Source organism: Cydia splendana, chromosome 2 (genome assembly GCF_910591565.1).
Source record: "Cydia splendana chromosome 2, ilCydSple1.2, whole genome shotgun sequence".
Taxonomy (NCBI): Eukaryota; Metazoa; Arthropoda; class Insecta; order Lepidoptera; family Tortricidae; genus Cydia; species Cydia splendana.
The window spans coordinates 2,866,926-2,887,607 of NC_085961.1; the positions used below are offsets into that span (position 1 = coordinate 2,866,926).

General features: G+C 37.0%; 2 protein-coding genes across 4 annotated transcripts; one reads left to right on the forward strand and one right to left on the reverse strand.

The window, feature by feature from the left end:
• Nucleotides 1–1,167: 1,167 nt before the first annotated feature.
• Nucleotides 1,168–12,347, reverse strand: LOC134802288 (alpha-glucosidase 2-like). Of its 2 annotated transcripts, none has more exons than XM_063774868.1 (2): nucleotides 12,198–12,347; nucleotides 1,168–4,447 (listed from the first exon to the last, which is right to left on the reverse strand). In XM_063774868.1, exons 1-2 carry the CDS (start codon nucleotides 12,245–12,247, stop codon nucleotides 1,183–1,185), a joined length of 3,315 nt encoding a protein of 1,104 aa, XP_063630938.1. In that variant the 5' UTR covers nucleotides 12,248–12,347; the 3' UTR covers nucleotides 1,168–1,182. The 2 variants fall into 2 exon arrangements, with proteins under 2 accessions (XP_063630938.1, XP_063630947.1); XM_063774877.1 differs by lacking the exon at nucleotides 12,198–12,347 and adding an exon at nucleotides 6,807–6,831.
• Nucleotides 7,230–20,441, forward strand: LOC134802638 (proteasome subunit alpha type-5). Of its 2 annotated transcripts, XM_063775275.1 has the most exons (6): nucleotides 7,230–7,357; nucleotides 7,473–7,729; nucleotides 8,580–8,758; nucleotides 9,094–9,206; nucleotides 17,840–18,001; nucleotides 20,319–20,441. In XM_063775275.1, the coding sequence occupies exons 2-6, from the start codon at nucleotides 7,473–7,475 to the stop codon at nucleotides 20,412–20,414; spliced, it is 807 nt and encodes a 268-aa protein (XP_063631345.1). In that variant the 5' UTR covers nucleotides 7,230–7,357; the 3' UTR covers nucleotides 20,415–20,441. The 2 variants fall into 2 exon arrangements, with proteins under 2 accessions (XP_063631345.1, XP_063631352.1); XM_063775282.1 differs by lacking the exon at nucleotides 20,319–20,441 and having other exon boundaries at nucleotides 17,840–19,022.
• The last annotated feature ends 241 nt before the right edge of the window (nucleotides 20,442–20,682 follow it).

Below are 20,682 nucleotides of genomic sequence, written 5' to 3' on the forward strand. Positions count from 1 at the left end.
ATACATTCTACAGACATGTGACGATATATTTGGCAGCTTTGGCCGTCATTATCTATTTGATGCTGACTGTACCATTTCTGACGGGCAAAATTACAAGGAGCCACCTTATATAATACATCATAACATCAAAAAAATAAAGAAAGTGTAAAATATCTATATGATTTATTAAAACATAAAATTCATAACATATCAATATACTGTAAAAATACTTGTTTCATAAATACGTATTTTTATTTTTTATATCCGAAAGCATGCAGCGTAACGACGCATGCAAATATAAACTAATAGTAGCGGAGCCCAAGAGGCGATTTTTGTGTTTACTCGAGCGCGTCAGATTAAGATATGAGTGATATCTTGCTACCCCGTGTAGTCTACCTTTACCCCTTTTAGCCATCTATGTTGAGCCCTTGGTTGGTGGGGGTTTCAACAAATTGTTAAGCACATTGTGGATTTGGTCATATTAGTCCAAATTAACGCTTTAATTGTGCTATTACTAAATCTGATAATTATTTGCACGCATTTCCTTAATCTGACGGGTACAATGTAAAAATTAGGCGTCAAACTTGTGTTCGTCAGATTAAGAAAATGCCTACAAATAAGTGTTATATTAAGTTATAGAAAAAATATAACATTAACGTGGACAAAATCGACCAAACCCACAAACTGCTTAAACGATTTTTTAATCCTCCACCAACCTCCCGAAATTTAAAAAAAATTGTAGACGCTTACTTTTTTTTCTTATCTAATATTTCGATTCCAATAGGTCTGTGCGACGCTCGAGTACCTAACTACACATTTAGCATCGTCGGCTCCCCAACTATAAGTAACCCTGTACAGTCAGCGTTGTATAGTAGGTTAGCATCCAAAGTATTCAAATAGTTCGGTACGTCATACAAATTGTATGGTGTACCGATCTATTTGAATATTTTGGATGCTGCTACCTACTATATGACGCTGACTGTAGAAGTGTAGAAGATACTTTTATAATAAAAAAAATACCCGTTATTATAATTATTCTAATCTATAACGACGGCAGAATGAATTCGAATTCGAGGATAGTCGTGCTAAGTGGTAAAATATCATATCAATAGATAACATAATTTATAAATTCAAATTTAACGAAAAATAATATACCATTTCGCCGGTAAATCACCATTTTTGCCTAAATCATTAAGCTTATATTTATATTTTCTTATAAAAACGCACGAGCTTCCCAGATCCGAAGCTACCTACACTATCCAGAACGTGTACATCAATGTACCTGAAGGCACTATCCAACTTGATAGTCTTCGTCTCCGCATCATGTTTCAAGTAAATATTTGGGGAAAAGGGTGTCCAGTTTTGGCCATCACTTGAGAGCCTGTACTGAATCAGAAGGAATGTCCCGTTACCAGCATCCTCTCGAGGGAAATACTCCATTTTCTCAACCTCATGCACTTTTCCCAAATCGAAATTTAGCTTTATGACTTTTCCTTTGACAGGGCACAGCTTGCCAGGTGAGCCCCAGTGAGTGTGCCACAAGGAATTTGCGTCCCCGTCGGTGAGTTTGCAAATCTCCTGATTCGGCTGACACGGGAAATTGCATGACACCTTCACGTCCTTTAATGTGTTTTTATAAGGGTCCTCTTTTGTAAAGGTCGAGAGAATGTCGCTCCATTCCGATTCGCCATCGTTCACACTACGAATTCTAAAGGAATGTTCCGTTACATATTTAATGCCGTAAAAGCTAAATTTGTTTCCTATAATGTTGCTGAATATGTAGCCATCTCTCTCTATTTCATAATATTTTGCTTCCTTTACTTCGTCCCAAGACAATGTCAGAGATGTAGGCGTCGCCTCATGAAGTGCGAAGCTCGTCGGTGTCGGAAGCGAAGAGTTAACACCATTATCTTTGCCAAATACTTTACGTCTATTTTCAAAACCGGTAACTTTCAAGTGGACTTTTTCTTTGGTTACGTCGATTTTTTTCAATTTTATCAGCAGAAACTTCTGCGTGAGATTTTCTGCGGCAATATCTTGCATAAATGGGATCACAATTTCGTCATCCTTAACGAAATAGACATCTTCCTTGGCGTGATACTCATCCTCTGATTCCGCTTTCTTCAAAGGAATATATTGTCCATGGGACATTATTTCTACCTCCTTTGGTTCAACAGAAATCATTATTTTAATTAAAGTTCTTCTTTCATTTACCATGCCTTTGTACTTTCCCTTGGTTTCTTCAATACTAACATAAAGGCCATCTGGTTCATTTTTATTGGATTCGGTGGTGGCCATTTTTACTTTTGTTTTAGCAAAATGGCCTTTCTCGTATTCAACCGAAATACCGTCGTCTTCGTACATCTCGAAGTTTGATGAACCGGAAGGGTAAAGATAAAACGATCTACTGTCTCTTTTAATTTCGGAAGGGTTATTGTTGGGTTCTGTTGTAGGAATAATAGCACCGTTTTTGATAAAAACTGGAATCTTCCAAAGAGGAGTTTTGAAGTTGTTGTAAATCTTACCACCTTGGTACATGTCTCCAGTGAAGAAGTCTATCCACACCTGTTGAGGGTTGGGCAAGTAAATGCCATTCCTTGAAGGATCTGGCGTGTACACTGGCGCTACGAGAATATTTGGGCCCCACATGTATTGATATTTAGAATCATTAGTGTAAGCCGGAGTTTCTTCAGGAAACTCGAGAAACATGGCTCTTACCATCGGCAAACCTCGAATAGATTCGTAATTGATAGAGTAAGTGTATGGCATGAGTACCGACTTCAGTTTTAAGTAAGCTCTGTTGAGATATATAGCTTCATTATCAAAAGTGAAAGGTGTTTTAGGGACCGACCCCCATCCGTCCATATTCAGCTGCAGAGGAGTAAACGCTTTCCATTGGTAATCTCGAATGTTAACTTCTTTTTTACCCCCGCGATATATTCCGTCCATGTCGGAGCCAACAACAGGTTGCCCCGAGAGGCCTGATCCGATGTATGTAGGGACATGGAAGCGTATGTATTCCCATTCTCCACCGGACTGGTCTCCGCTCCAAATTCCGGCGTATCTTTGTGTGCCGGCCCACCCATCGACCATTATGATAAACGGTCTCGCGGCTCTTTTAGTTGACGACTCAAATATCTTAGTAGCCGTTTCGACTGCATTCAGTCCGAAGGAATAACCGTAACCAATCCAAGCCACGTCACATTTCAGTGCTACCACATCCGCCTCACTAACTTCTCTGCTTAGATCTCTTTCTCCTTTCTTCGGGTTTTCAGGGTCTATAGGTTCGAGATTGGATTCCGTCCACAGAGCAACTTCCACCCCTTGCTTTCTCGCATAAATCGCAAATTCTTTCAAATTTTGGATGTCTCCCTGTAGTGAGTCTGTTTGTCCATAACCTGAGCCGTATCCATCGTTGGGTATAAACCAACCGAGCGGCATATCATGGTTTACGTATCTGTCTATCATCGCTCGCGCCGAAAATTGGTAGTTATTTAATTCACCGTTCAGCGATTCTAGAATTCCTGTTTTATTTCCTAAATCTTGGGGCTGATAGCTTTTATAATACTTTCCATCTTCGTACAGAATAGCACCTTGCGTGCTAGCCGTTACTTCGACCCAATAGTCTCTGTTGAATGCGTTCAAATGCGCTTGATAAAAGGCGTATTCGGGAAGCAAAATCGGCCGACCCGTGAGATGAAAATAGTCCAGCAGAATATCTTTGGGATAAGGGCTGATGAAGTAAAATGCATCGAAATATTTTTCGTTATGTGTAGTTGTTACGTATTTTTCGATTTTCGATCCAAAATCATACAAGCCTGATTGCCATGTATTTCTCATGACACCATAACCGTAGGTTGACCAATAAAATGGGTTTGGAGATGTGACGCCACCATCTATCCAGTTATTCGTATTTACTATCTGTATACTTTCTCCCTTGTGAGCAAATCTGCCGTTTTGCATTCCACCACCGAAGAAATGTTCATCTTTGTGATGAACCAATAATTGTATTGTTTTATTATTAACAAATGATAATGGACTAGCTTCTTGCATCACTTTTTTGTCAGTGCGTTTATCTTTTACCTTCATTGTACCATTTTCTTTATCAAAGTAGATTTTAATATGCTCTGCATCTATTATGAAAGATTCTTCAGTCTCCTCTACGGTGGATATTTCGAATGGAACTGTGTCATACTCGTCCACACTCTTGAGCACCATTTTAGCCACATCTTCTTCATTCCTAGGTTCTGGGAAGTCGATGAAATCGTCTTTAGACACAAAATACCTGAAGGTGTGGCCATTGATTATGTATAATCTGCCAGAGTATACTGAGTCATATTCTATTACAAAATGATCCTTTGCTTTCTCAATAGATTTGATTCCGCCAAGGGTTATTTCTAGTGCATCCATGATTGAAGGGAATGTATTTATGATAGTTGGTAGTGTGGCTTTGGTATTTTGATGCAATCTGCAAATAATAATAAACATTTTAAGACAGAAGAATCCATAAATTATACAGGTATAATACCTACACCTAGTTTGTGATTGACAAATAAAATGTTGATTATATTTATTTAAGTAATAAACATTTTTTTTAAATTAGGCTGGTTAAGTGTCCCACTGCTGGGCAAAGGCCTCCCCTCGCTTCCTTCACTCGACCCTTTCTTTTGTAGTTTCCCGCCAATCCGGATAAAATGCTGGACGCAGTCGTAATAAAAATACGATAAAAAAATATAAATACGGTAACATTAAAGAAGTGTTTCTCAAACTTTTTTTGTGGTGGATCATGGATACCCAATTAATATAACATTTTAATTGGAATACTTATCTACCTATAGTTTGGCCCAGGACTGTCTCATTTCAAACATACATAGACAGAGAAAATTATACTGTCTTTCTCTTACGCTAGTACTTGCACCCAAAAGAAAATGATGAGTAGGTATAGTTTTCTTTGTTCTTACTTACTGACATTACTGACAAAATGTGTTTGTAAGACTATATATTATTTATTAGAGTGCTTTTTAAGTTGGGGAAAAAGGCAAAAATAGGGTCGCCAGTAACTGGCCACCCTAAACTAAAAATGAATTCTATTCACCTATGAACAATTTTAAAGAGGTTAATCGACGAATCCGACTCGGTTGGGCAGCGTTTAGGAAGCTACGGCACATCTTTTTGTCCAATATTCCGCAGTGTCTCAAGACGAAAGTCTTCGACCAGTGTGTGTTGCCAGTGATGACATATGGAACTGAAACGTGGCCGCTTACTGTGTGCCTCATAAGAAGGCTCAAAGTCACCCAAAGGGCAATGGAGAGGGCTGTGCTTGGAGTCTCTCTGCGTGATCGCATCAGAAATGAGGCCGTCCGCAGCAGAACCAAAGTAACCGATATAGCCCTCCGAATTGCTAAACTTAAGTGGCAGTGGGCGGGGCACATTGCCCGTAGAACCGATGGCCGTTGGGGCGGAAAGGTTCTCGAGTGGCGAGTGGCGACCACGTACCGGAAGGCGCAACGTGGGTAGACCCCCCACAAGGTGGACTGACGACCTGGTAAAGGTCGCGGGAGTCCGCTGGATGCGGGTGGCGCAAGATCGGTCATTGTGGCACTCTTGGGGAGGCCTATGTCCAGCAGTGGACATCCTCTGGCTGATATGATGATGATGATGATGATGATGATGATAAACAATTTATTTTAGTATAAGGTGGCTAGTTATTGAAGGCTGGCCAGTTATTGAAACCTTATATTATACTAATATGAATTTTGTTTATAGGTGAATAGAATTCATTTTTAGTTTAGGGTGGCCAGTTCCTGGCGAATTACCGTATAATGGATTGATTGTATTTATGGCTGACATTATATTTTGTCCAATTTTAGGTATTGTTCAGGTAAATTCATAAAAACCAATGCAAAGGAAATCAACAAACTAAAAACTTTGCAAAATTATTATCCTGGTATTTTCCCCGTTTTTACAAAATGTATCTGTAGGTAAGTATGGGAGGAAGAATTGAACTGTTTTAAGCCAGGTATTAATAAGTAGGTATGAATAAATATTTTTAAAAAAATCTTAAAAATCTATTTTAACTAGCAAATACCAGGTAACTAATATTTGTTCTCGAAATTATGAAGTTAAGAAATTATGAGGTGCTGCGGGGCACCTGGCAGTGTAATATTGAAACTAGTTAAATAAAAGATCAGCATGGCATAAAAGAGCCAAGAGGGAAGAAAATTGTAGAGTCACAAGCATGTTCAAAGCTTTCACTGCAGGAGGGGGTTGAAAGACTTCATGCAAAGTATAGTTAGTTACGAGTTACACTAATTGCCGCAGCAAAGGTGTTAAACTATTCTGACTTATTGGTCATTAAAATGCTTCACATGAAAAAAAAATATAGAACACAATATACCTTTATGACTTGAAGAAATTATTAGAATTAGTACAAGCTCGTAAATATCCTTACTGAGAAGCAACAAAGTTGATATTATTGCAAGATTTTAGTGCCTCTTGCCTACTACAATGTCTCAAACACTAATATACTAACAATGTAGGTGGAACCTTTTATATTTATGGATACTAGAATGGTAAAATCATTATTGTTCCCGATACTCTTACAAATAACATTATCTACCTATCAAGTAAACTAATAATGTTATCATAAAGTATAATGAAATTAACAATAGAAAGAACTTATCTTACAGATATTAGTTTTCCCACGGTGACAACAAATCATTATTTGCAATATTAATAATGTACAGGGAGTATTTATTTATTTAACCGAAAGCTGTTAACAATTTATAATTTTATACATTATTGAAAAAGTATAATTTCGTACTTACATCCTTCGACGTTATGAAACGTTTAAAATTTAATCATATTAGTTATGAGTTGGAAGTTAAAGCATTTAGTAAATGCCATAGACATAAATTAATTATCGTAAATTAAAGTAATATTATCGAAAACCGGCATTAAACACAATCAAATACGTGTACACGAAACGAAATCGACGAAAGTTTACCAAGCCAAGTTTATCGTTGCCGCCCACTGTCAAGTAAAACTGTCAGTGTCAAAAAATGGAGTCAAGTCTAGGAATGAAATGAACACAATTATGAATATGAAAGAATTAAGGTTGAAAATAAAATGTCGTACCTATTTGAGTCAGAAATATTTTGCTTTTTATATTATGTTTTGATATAAAGTTTTGGTAAATTAATTAATTTAAAAATTTTGTCATTACTTGTAACTTATTAATTAATTTCCGAACGAAATCTCACTTGACATTTCGTTCGTCGTTTGCTTGCTTTATTTGATCGCTTCCATCAAATCATTTTTGATTACTCACTGTAATTTGTAATTGTGTTATATCTTACTTTCAATTAAACTATTAAAGGTAAAATAAGTTTAAGAAGTTTTATGGTGGTCGTGTAATTCAAATTCGCATTTAGTAAACCGCTTTGTCATTGTCACATAACCTTAGCGCCGGTTTTCATAGTTTTGTTTTTCAGATGTTCCTCACCCGATCTGAGTATGACCGCGGTGTCAACACCTTCAGTCCCGAGGGAAGGCTGTTCCAGGTGGAATATGCCATTGAAGCTATTAAATTGGGATCGACGGCGATAGGAATTTGCACTTCGGAAGGTGTTGTTCTGGCTGTTGAGAAGCGTATCACGTCTCCCCTTATGGAGCCGACGACTATTGAAAAGATCGTGGAAGTTGATCGCCACATCGCTTGCGCCGTCTCAGGGCTGATGGCTGATTCCAGGTAAATTAGATTTCACACAAGGCAATATCCCTATATTACATACAGCACACACAGTATGTCAGCCTACTGTTTGATGCACAACAAGTTGTTATAAAGGAATATTTTTGTATTAGTTTGAAAATGGCAACATTTGGCCTCCCATACACTTACTAAGTCATTTGTCTTGAATAATTTGAAAAAAATATTAGTACACATTAGGCTTGTGCCTGCTCGGTCACTACAGAGAGCGCTCCACTCTCGGTCAATCGGTCAAATGAACTAGTTCGGTCTTTTAGTTCCTTTAGTTCAGTTCGGTCATTGAGAGCCGGGAATGTATGAATCGATTTTACAGTAGTTTTTTCTATATCTTTGGCAACTGAATTACGATTCAAGTTGTACAATACTATATGACGATTAAACATCAAAAAGCAAAAACACAATAAAATAAAATAAAAAATTTCTTCATACTTTTCAGGTTGAGGATTGTTTGTCACTATTTTATCTCGTTCGCACTCGTGCCAGCGTCATTGTGAACCATTTCATTCAGTCTATTTTCTGTTTCACTCATGTCAAGCGCTCGCCAATCCTACTGAACTAAAGGACCCACAGACCGATTAAGAGCGTGCAAAAAGATCTAGTTCCTTTCGGTCCTCGATGGGATTTCATTCTTAACAGTTCTTAGTTCATGACCGACACAAGCCTAGTACACATTTGTTAGCACAAATTTTATGTCTAAAATTACAGATGTGCCCTAAGCATGCATTTTGTTGGTACTGTATTATTTTATCATGAACTGCTCGTGTTCTTAATGAGTTCAATGGCCTCAGCATTTGTGTCTAAGGACATTTAGCATGAATAACATCTTTTACAGGACACTAGTGGAGCGTGCGCGTGTAGAGTGCTTGAACCACTGGTTTGTGTACAATGAGCGCATGACCGTAGAGTCGTGTGCGCAGGCGGTGTCCAACCTCGCCATCCAGTTTGGTGACAGTGATGACGACAGTGGCACTGCCATGTCCAGGCCTTTTGGTGTTGCAGTTATGTTTGCAGGTCAGTATTCACATTTTAAGGGTTCCCTACCCAAAGGGTATAAACGGGACCCCATTACTAAGACTCCACTGTCCGTCTGTCTGTCACCAGGCTGTATCTCATGAACCTTTCAAACATTAACAACCTGTTGATTCAGTGGTTGTTTTATCTGCCTGCCTCTTTTAGGTAATATTTGCATTTTCATTTGGTTATTATAAAATTTTTATTTAACCCTGATCACATAATTATGGCACTTAATTTATACTAGTATAAATGTACAAAATGTAAACACAATCCTTGTTTACTTAATTTTTTTTATTGCTACTGTATAATTTAAAGTGAAATGCTTTGTGCAGGTATTGATGAAAAGGGACCCCAACTGTTCCACATGGACCCCAGCGGCACATTTGTGCAGTATGACGCTAAAGCTATTGGTTCCGGCAGTGAAGGTGCTCAGCAGAGTTTGAAGGTAAGTTGATAACTATAATGAAGACCCTTAAATTATATGGAGGTCCTTTTTACTTATATGATGAGTTTATATGGTTGTGTTGTAGGTTTTGGAAAATAAATGTTAATTCAACATCTAATACCTCGATATCCAAACCTATAGGGACTGCCAAATTAGAGCTCTTGTAGGATTGTCAATAGTTATGTCAAACTTTGCATTTACACCTTTTCAGATACCACAGCGTTTTGTGCTTCATAAAACTGTTAGATAGAATAGGGTATTATACTGTATTTAAAATAAATTATTTTACACCATGCATGAAATAAAGCACCAGATAATTATTAGAAAAACACAGATAGGAGTTATTTTTAAACACAAGTTCTATTTAATAAATCGGATAGAAATATAAAAAGTACTTAGGTGAGTTGACCATGGCGTCACGATGTAATGTTTCATATAAATGTAATTTTGGTCTGAAATAAATATATATTGATTGATTGATTGATTGATTGATAAATTCCATATTAGCAAATTGTTTTGACAGTTCTAAAAAAGTAACTGATTTGACTAGTAGGAAAATACTCTATTGTTATGGGTGCGATAGCTGATAGAAACACTGATTTTTATAAGGAACTAATATTTATACAGGGTGGAAAGGCACGACGATCCTTTCCGGAAATGGGAGATAGTTTAGCCTAAGCTCTATATTTTCTCCATAGAAACTATGTTAATATGGGCAACCGTTTCTAAATTATGACCTTTTAAACATCCACGCAAAAAACTACTTTGTTCTAACCCTAACAGGTGACAGGGTCAATGAACTTACTTGTAAACAATCAGTATTCGACAGGAAATTATGCTAATTTGTTGCCATCTAACCATTTTTAGGTCTGCTTACAGCACGGTAAGAATCATTGCAGGATTTTCGCTTTCTTAGTGGTTCCACTTGTTCAATACTTGAATGAAATAGTTATGTTATTCCTTAATATTAATAATACTAACCACAACATTGTTTACAACGACAGTTCAAATGGTGACATTGACAACCACTCAAAAGTACGCAATCGTCTTATAAATATCTCTGGTTTCCTTGACTGATAAAAAGGTTTTAGTTTCTTAACACGTTTCACAAAATTATTTTCGAATAATTGGAAACTATTTAAAATAATAAAAAATTACATGTAGGTTGTGTTAGTTGCACCAAATGAACTTGCAAAAATGAAATACTAAGAATAAATCAAGAATAAATACTTCTTCAATACCAAACTAACAAACCTTCTTGCGTGGTAGGAAATAGACAAGACGTCTGATGTTTGAAATTAAATTTTCATTGAACTATACTTATTGAATGTCATATTCTTCAAATAAAAATGTTAGATGCTCGTGGCTATTTAAATTTGTGGGGCTGTGTAAAAGATATGGTGTACCAAACCAAACGGAATGTGAAACTGCGGACGAAATGAGACAAAGGCTAATTGGTGCTTTCTGTGGAGGATAAATGACGAAGAGCATACACTATATCGCATGTGCATCGACATACTCGGGTACGGGTTGCGGCGGCGTTGTAATACACGGCGGTACATTTGAACACCGTATGTGAAAAGAAGATAGTATTAAATATTGGAAAAAAGTAATTATCTAAGAAAGTAATAAAATTGTTTGTAATATTTTTGCATGCATTTGATTTATTTGACATTTATGCGTCATTCATACATCATTGCGATACTGTCAACGATCGGAAAAAAGTGTAAAGTCCCGAGCTTTCCCGACGGAGATCCTTAATCTAGCCGTCATGTGCACATGCTATAGGGTTATCACCACAGTTAAAAAGTAGTATTTTTGCAATTTTTATTTTTTACTCAATTAACGATTCTTACCATTACCAATAGTCTCTGTATCACTTAAACGACCTAATACTTCCGGGAAGGATCGTCGTGCCTTTCCACCCTGTATAGTAAAATGTGTTGTTTTCAAGCAAAAAGTCTCACATTGTTGCTTGCCATAAGTACATTTTGACAGGTTATTCGTAAGGCCCGTCTCCATATTGCGCGGCAAGCTATCGAACATTGGCTCGCGCGGCAGCCGCGCGCAGTGGATACCGGGCTGCCGCGCGAGCCAACTCGATCATTGGCGCGCTCGAACGCGCCGCGCGACGAACCATTCATTGTCGGTGTTTCGACGCGCGGCAGAGGAATGTTCGCGCGCAGTTGGGACGGGTGTGTATATATTTCAGTTGGCTCGCGCGGCCGCACCGCATACATGGATAATGAAAAGTGTCGTACTTTAATTGAATTATACGGCACTAAACAGTTTCTATGGAACAGTAAATGTAGTGATTATCGCAACAGATCATTTTTCTATTTGGCTATACTTCGTTCCGAATAATTAATTTTTGTGATATAATGTGGTCGATCGTCGGATCGCCTGCCGCGCGCGGCCGCCGCGCATAAGTTCTAGATGGGGTCGAAATTGGCTCGCGCGCCAAAATACAGGTGCGCCTTTATACAAGCAAATCTCAAATCTCGTCCTTAACTATGGTAAGCGAAAAAAGTGGGACCTTTGACTAGACTTCTACATATACAAGTGTGTATGTATGTGGTACTGTACTAAGACGGTATTAAATCAATAATTTATTTATTTTAATCTTTATTGCACAACACAAAGGTACAAATGGCGGACTTAATGCCTTAAGACATTCTCTACCAGTCAACCAATGGGTAACACCAGAAAGATTAAGTAGGTGCAGTGTCTTTAAAGTAAATGAATTTCTAAACAAGACTATATATGAATATAAACTGTTGATAAACTTACACATATACATATACAAATAAACCTACATAGATATTTATATACTTACCTATAAATCATGAATTGAGTCACTTAATTTCAACCTCGTCATAATGTCAGATTATGCGATTTTGGTATTAAGAAAAGGTAATAGGGTAGATATTTGCTGAGGGTCGGATGGATTTACCCGAGTTTGAAGTTAAGCGACACAATTTAGTTACTTACTTGACACCATGAGCCACCGTGGCTAACCAAATTATTGAAAGCAGCAACATGATGGTTAAGTTGCTGAATAAAAGATTTTTTTACCTTCACTAATGTTAATATAGTAACCTTACACCTATATATTGTTAACACTGTTCGCGCGCGTGGTTTAAATAGCCCTGGCTATCCCCCCCTTTGTACATTTTTTGATAAAAACTTTCTACATTCGATTATATCTGCTAGCGAAATTTTGGATGTACCACTATCAACTGTTAATTGCTAATTTGTAAGCCGTATTGATAAGGCAAGGTACTACATGGAATAGTTTATTCAAAGGGTTATTACTGGGTTATTACCTTTCTGTACGGTAGTACTTTTTCTGTGGCGTGGCGTTCAAAGGGGTTAGTAGTAGAAACAGTATAATGTCTAAGATAAATTCGTCCCTCGAATTTGACTGGTGAAGTAGATGTCGCTTTACGGTCCCGTACATTATGCGGTAACGTTGTTTGTCAAAAGTTTGGTAATTCATTCACCAGAACGATTTTGCGGCATATAGTTCGACTGTCACATTTGGGTGCACGATTTTTCTTAAGACTTTACACCCCTTTTACAATTAATATTTTTTTGTCTTCGGAGTATGAACAGCTATCACCAGACCAGACGCTGAAAGAATAATTCTGATAAATTTCAATTATATTTTCTAAGCATTAAAAGAATATGATGACGTCCTAAAAGTCATGAATTTGTTTCCAATCCTAACGGTATTTTTTAGGGTTCCGTACCCAAAAGTTAAAACGGGACCCTATTACTAAGACTTCGCTGTCCGTCCGTCCGTCCGTCTGTCTGTCACCAGGCTGTATCTCACGAACCGTGATAGCTAGACAGTTGAAATTTTCACAGATGATGTATTTCTGTTGCCGCTATAACAACAAATACTAAAAACAGAATTAAATAAAGATTTAAATGGGGCTCCCATACAACAAACGTGATTTTTGACCAAAGTTAAGCAACGTCGGGCGTGGTCAGTACTTGTTTATATTTATTAAAACTAGAGTAGAACAACTGATTAAAAAAAAAAATTAGCAAAAAGAGTGTTAACATTCTCTAATCGTAATTATATGCGCGTTATCTGCCTTGACATCTATTTGTCAGTCTATTATCTAGCCTGATATGCGGGTGCCTAGTAAACGCGTTATTAATTCACTATACACGTGTGGACATAATCGCTTTATCAACAACGCGTATATGTCGACATTTCCCCAAAATATATCTGGAGTTATATGCGGGTGCTTAGCCTACTGGGAAATGACTTGTGTATTCATGATTTTTTACAATATACTTGCATAATGTGATGGGCTGTAATTAAGCTGCATGACAAATCGCAACTTTTCTGTATTAGAATCCAATATAGTTGATTTTGTTACATCTTGATATGTTCAATCTTCAGGCCTCTTTCCATTAACTAGTAGGGTAAGTAAGTGCAGTGAGTATGCACTTTTGTCTCAGGCGATGCCGCTTGGCACAATTGTTTCTAAGGTCAAACAAAGCTGATTTGGCCAGGTAGCTTGAGATCGTACCGTGCCTACCCCCCAAAAAGGGAGGCGCAAGGGTCGGATCACCAGGTCCAATCTATGCTATATTTCTTCCTGCTCTTAGCAACTAGGGCAAGTAATATATCATTTTCATATAATTTAGGGATTCCTTATTCTATAACTCAAAAAGTCATTACAAGGCTATTTACAAAATCTTAATTACGATAATACCGAAAAATTACTAAAAAACTTAGTGTAACACACGCACACACACATACACACACACACACACACATACACATACATACGTACACACACACACATACACATACATACACACACATACATTATAGGTACGCGTGCTTTAAACATTATCAATGTAACTTAAATATAAAGTTCTAAAAAACAAATTATCTTAAGTTTTTGCATATACTACTTGTTTACGTCTAATACGGCCCGGCAACGGCCGCAGTCCAGATGTTAAGAAATTGTTTTGCTATTCATCTTTTGTTTACCTTGTCGTCATGTTAAATATTACGTTTCTATTATCTTGTAATACAAATATGTAATATTATAATTGCTAAGCATAAAATAAATGGATTGGTACCTGTGTTGAAAATAAAATGTAAGGACGGTGAATCCTGACCCACCGTGATACAGTTCACACTAGTACGGGGGTCAGATGACACTTACTTGCCATTTGGTTTTGTACCATAATACAATGTAAGTTATGTAAGTAGTTTAAGCACCTTTATTAACTCAATAAAATATCTTTATCTTTATCTTTATCTTTATAAAGTATCACTTCAAAGCAGGCAGTTATACATTTTTTTGGAAAAATATGTAGCGGATTGAGTGACGATCCTTAGAAATGTAATTATGGCCAAAGTCAAAGGTTAAAAATGTAAAAAAAAACACCTAACTTGGCGTTATAAAAGTATGAATATTATATGCTCATCCTTAAATTATATGAAAATAATAGTTATATAACTTGCCCTAGTTGCTAAGAGCAGGAAGATATATAGCATAGATTGCACCTGGGGAGCCGACCATTTCCCCCCCTTTATGGGGGGTAGGCGCGGTACGATCTCGTGTCTACCGGCTCAAATCAGCTTTGTTTGACCTTAGAAACAATTGTGCCAAGCGGCATCGCCTGAGACAAAAGTGCATACTCACTGCACTTACTTAACCTACGAATACAAGTTCAAAAAAAATTATAAACTTTGAAAGGCTTTATCTCGGAAACTATTAAATGTACAGAGACAATTCTAGTCTCGTACTGTAGCCAATCTAGTCCGCTTTAAAAACGGCCCTGAAGGCACTATCAAAAACGAGTCCTTTAGGGATATATTCGCCCAAATCTAAAAGAAAACCGAAATTTTTGCGGGTTTTTCGATATTTGACAAAGTTGCGTTCGGCGCTCGAAGTCACAAACTTGTATTATTCATTGGGCCAACATCATAAATAAGTCTGCAAAAAATCAGAACTACCGGATTTGACGCAAAAGCCAGGTTACAAAATTTGACAAAGTTACTGGATTACAGGTGCAGTAAGTACAAATTGATAAGATCATTGACCCTTATCTTAGTGGGTAACTGGATCATTAGGCTACAATATTTACAAAAATCGTTATCAGCTAACTCTAATAGGTTACAAGATATAATCATTAAAATGTGCTTATTCAGACGTGAATTTACCGTGTATCGTAATTGCACGGAGGAAATTAATCGGCCAATCAAAACGCGTTAACTCAGTCCCTTTCTGATCAAGCCCTTTTGATCGGGATTGGTTATAATTGATTAGCCAAGTCTACTTTATTGGCCTATCTCTTTCTAATTTACTTAGGGATTACGAATGTAGGGAATGATTTTCAGTATTATTGACCTAAAAATACTAAATGAATTTAAACTCTATTCTCAAACATGCAATGAAATAAATAAAATAAAAAATCCACGAAACCCAAGTTTTATTTATAGAAAAAACTAAAAGTAAACTACACCCAAAATATAACCAACACGTACCTATATCATTATCACGCGTATGTTCTACACGAGTCGTGTATTTTTACTACCCGTATATTTTCATGTATCTTTGATTTTTTCGCCTTGTATCCGTCTGACTGTCGTTTTCGTCACATAAGTTTACATAGTCTTTCATGTTGATATCATGTTTCACATACATCGTTGCTTTATGCATGGAGTAAATAAGTATAATTTCCACAGTGTTTACGAGTTTGTAGTTACATTCATTTAAAATATGCCACAAAACTGTTTCTAATAAACTGTAAGCCATTTTTATTAGTTTCTCAAATAATAAAATTGCCATAAGCAACCATATACATACTTCGTCTTTGACTTGGCGGCAGAGGCAGCAAGTTATTAAAATCAATTCTGCTTACGCTGCCAATTCCAACACCTACGATTACAATTAATATTAATTTCATTATTTCGTCGGAACTCATATTAAAGTCAAAAAATCAACAACGCACCATAAATCCAATAAAACAGAATGAATATTTTTCAACTTTTTACCTCCATAACAATTTAAAAAATATAACTACGCGTGTTTGAGTAGACCTTTTTACTTGTGTTTTTATTTGTGTAGTTAAATTTCTAATTTAAAATTATAAAATTATTGAATGTATTATTTATTAAGTTCATGTTGATTTATACAAATAAAACTGCAAATTATAGCAAACATTGTTTTTTGTTTTTTTTTTTATAGGCGTAGTGGCAGAGTGTCATTACGAACCATAAAGCAAATACTGCCTCTAGTTTTTTTTAATGGATGAATGCCACGATGCTGTGTCACAAATATCTGTGAAATGAAAATTAAAAAAGAGGACTTTGCCGGCCTAGACCTGCAAGATGTGTATGAAATTCCATTAACGACCTTTTGTCCTAGCCGCACCTGAAACGTCATACTTCGCAGCCTATTATAAGGAACATAACATCAATATTTCATTGCATGTTTGAGAAAACCCTATTATGAATCTAAGACCTAAATAACGAATATTTACATAGCACTTATGTCTATTAACAATCTAGGCGTGATTTTACCTACCTAACGTTAAAATCTTTATTGCGAATACAGACTTAATATTTGATTTATTACAACTAAACTTAGGATCATCTAGGGCTCTAGGCCGTATCGTAGCGTCGCTAACAACTGTCATCAATTGTTTACGGGTTGTTTTAGTTTTATGACGATCATTTTTTAGGGTTCCGTACCCAAAGGGTAAAACGGGACCCTATTACTAAGACTTCGCTGTCCGTCCGTCCGTCTGTCACCAGGCAGCTAGACAGTTGAAATTTTCACAGATGATGTATTTCTGTTGCCGCTATAACAACAAATACTAATAAAAACAATAAAATAAAGATTTAAGTGGGGCTCCCATACAACAAACGTGATTTTTGACCGAAGTTAAGCAACGTCGGGCGGGGTCAGTACTTGGATGGGTGACCGTTTTTATAGATAATGGTATGGAACCCTTCGTGTGCGAGTCTGACTCGCACTTGCCCGGTTTTTTGCGTCAGTCGTGCGTAGTTAACTTCGCGCGTAAGCATGCGCGGTTCTTGCTTGTATACATATAATTGCAGATTTGATCGGATACATATTTATGTTGTACGCCGAAAGGCACACCATGGACCTATAACCTAAACTGACACCTTATGTAAACCATGATGACGACATAAATGAATTTTGAATTGTGTTAGTTCTATAGCGCCACCAGTACCATTGTTGCCTTTCCAGCCTGCTTTTGTTGTTGCAACTGCATCAGGTTCCGATCCTACAACTGTGTGATAGGCTTTATGGGTGAATCAACTATTTCTTGTTGTTATTCTGTCCGGTCAGCCAAGAGATAATAGTAGCATAGTTTGTTAGAAGACATTGTACGCCACACCTTCTTCTGACACGCTTGGTAGATGACCCTTAATGGAAAGGGTTTATAACTACCACAAAAAAGCGTGTTTAGTGAATTTAAATGCCTAACAATCAGTTTTTAAAGAGTGACCCAGGAAAACGTAACCATGGCAACGAGTGACAAGAATTGATTCATCCTTATACAGTCTTTAAAACAGCGATAGAGACCTAATAAAAACCATCCTAAACAGTTCCCATTTTTTACAGGAAGTATACCACAAGTCCATGACCCTGAAGGAGGCCATCAAGTCCGCCCTCACCATCCTCAAGCAGGTGATGGAGGAGAAGCTCTCGGAGAGCAACGTGGAGGTGGTCACCACCACGCCCGACGCCATGTTCCACATGTACTCGCGGGAGCAGCTGGCCGAGGTTATTAAGGACATACCTTAAGTAGATAGATGGTTGGTGGTGTGGTCGGACCTTTATTCAAAAGTCTACCACTTATAGTCTGTTCTTTTAGGTATTTTTTTTTCAGAATGTTAACAAATAAAAACATTTGATTCGGTTATTTAACCCTTTGAACGCCACGCCAATCGTGCGCGGCGCGTCATCGTGAATCTTGTTGGAATACACGAAGCTATTGAGCTGTAGCCGCGCGGTATGGCGGTTAACTTTTTGACAGGTTAACCAATGACATCAACATTTTGTATTTTAGACGAAAGACCGGGTCGCGTATTGATTACATTCTATAAAATATTTAAAAGAACAGACTAAAGACTTGTATATTTTCTTCACGTGAAAACATTACGGATGCTGTTGAATAGTATGAGTAAATATTTCAAAATAAAACTGTAATGAAAATAAAATGATTGGAAAAAATATTGGGCAAAGGATTCAAAATAGATCGATCGGAAATCCTTTATAAACTGAATAAAATCTCTGAAATAATGGCCACACCAAAAACCAGTGTATTGTAATTAGAAGTAATATTTGAAGTAAATTGTATTTTAGTAGCTATCAAAAATATGTCGATTATTTATAAAACTATTCTAAATTACATTTATGTTTATATAAACTCATAATACTTCATGACATGAAATGTCCATTAAATATTTAAATAACTTACACACACACCCACTTCAATAACATTCAAACATTTTATCTTATATTCTCTTATACAAAAATCAAAATTATTGGAATGTAAGTATGTTGATTATAAAGGCCCCCAGTTTTGCTTCGGGCTTCTAACATGCCCCTTACGTCACGTCTATTTACTTTACACACAATTGGATATTATGTTTTATGTTGGGATATAGTATACAATGTACACATTCTCTCGATAATGTAGCTTTAATGCAGTTTATTTTAAATATTGCTTACACGGTGTCGGAGTACACGGAATCTTACTGTAAGTATTCTTTTAATACAAAATACATCAACTTTATTACAACTGTGTATTTATTTATCCTGAACACACTGTATATAAGTAGTAGGTTAGTTTGTTGAATAAATAGTTGTAGTTAGACAGTAGAAATATTATTAGATACCCTAATTTTCTTGATAATTGTACAAACCATTTATTGACCATTGGTCTTCGAGCAACATGGAAGGGAGGCGGCATTCGCACTATTTCCCCTCTGCCGAGGTACAAGATTAGCGCGTCAATCTAATCTAGCGCGGGTAATAAAACTAGTTGCACTTGGATTTTTCACTAGACCGAGTCCAGACGCGCGCGTGAACACTGCTGCACAAAAATGCCTGTTTGCTCGGTTTTTTGTTGTAAAAAGAGGTCGGGGACATCAAATTTACAAAAAGAAAGTGTTACATTTCACATGTAATATTTTTTTTTACATATCATACGTTTAATTACATTCAAACACAAATATTATATTTTAGTCTCATGTAATTGTTGGATTTATCGATTTTGCTCGCTCAGTACAAATTGCGGATCGGTCGAGCGACAAATCCGACTTCTCATCTCTCAGAATACAATAACATACTTCAACGAAAATGTGTAAGTGTGCGTGTTGTGACACTTGTCACTCGTCCGTACACAAAAAGAGATCGAGGTTTGCAAGATTTGTCTTTGACGTGTGTCATTTTATATGTATTTGTGTCGTCATTACAGATTGGATTTTGTATGTAAGTGTGTGAGAAGTGCGACTGTGTGCACCTTTCCCCCCGCGAAAAATGGCAGAAAGATTTGTACGGTGAGATATCGCTTGGGCCCCTCCCTTCCGATGTGTCGGAAGCCGGTGTTGCTCGAAGCCATTGGTAGACCTCGTTTCATTGAAATATGGTTCACTGATGATTAATTCAACATTTCATCTAAGGTGTGCAAACATTAAAGGCTGGGTCACACTGATAGAACAATTTTGTAATCTATACTAATATTATAAAGGCGAAAGTGTCTGTCTGTCTGATGTTACCTCTTCACGCTTAAGCCGCTGAACCGATTTAGTTGAAATTTGGTATAGAGATAGTTCGAGTCCTGGGGGAAGGACATAGGATAGTTTTTATGTCGGAAATCATCCCTGAAGAAAGTACAAAGGGGGTGGAATTGAAAGAGTTAACGAATTGCCTAATAATTGAAGTAAGCAATGCGCGAATTGAATGATTGCTATTAGCATTATCCAGGCGCTATACCTACTTTAGCTGCTGTCACTAATTCCACGCAGACGAAGTCGCGGGCAAAAGCTAGTAGACATTGAAGACAATATTGCTTGAACTCGTTGGTTTCCTCCAGATAATCGCGAACGTTCCTGAGCTACAGTCCAGCGCGTCGGGTTCCATAAATACGATCAATGACTTCTCCAAACTCAAGCTAGGATCCGCTCGCTAGATGGGGTTAAACTGCTACAGATGTAGTGCGTAATTGTTTTCCATCGTATTTTGACGGAAACCATAGAATTAGATGACAAAGAACAACTGTCAATCTTCAAAAGTGTGACCAAAAATTAAATGTAAGTGTGTGCGTAAATTGTCTATGTGAGATCAAAAATAGTGATGTCATGTTACAACATATTAATAATCTGTCGATGTTTGATTGCTTTATCGACTACTTTTTCAAATGTGTTATTTTAAACGTTAAAATTCTACGACATTATGAC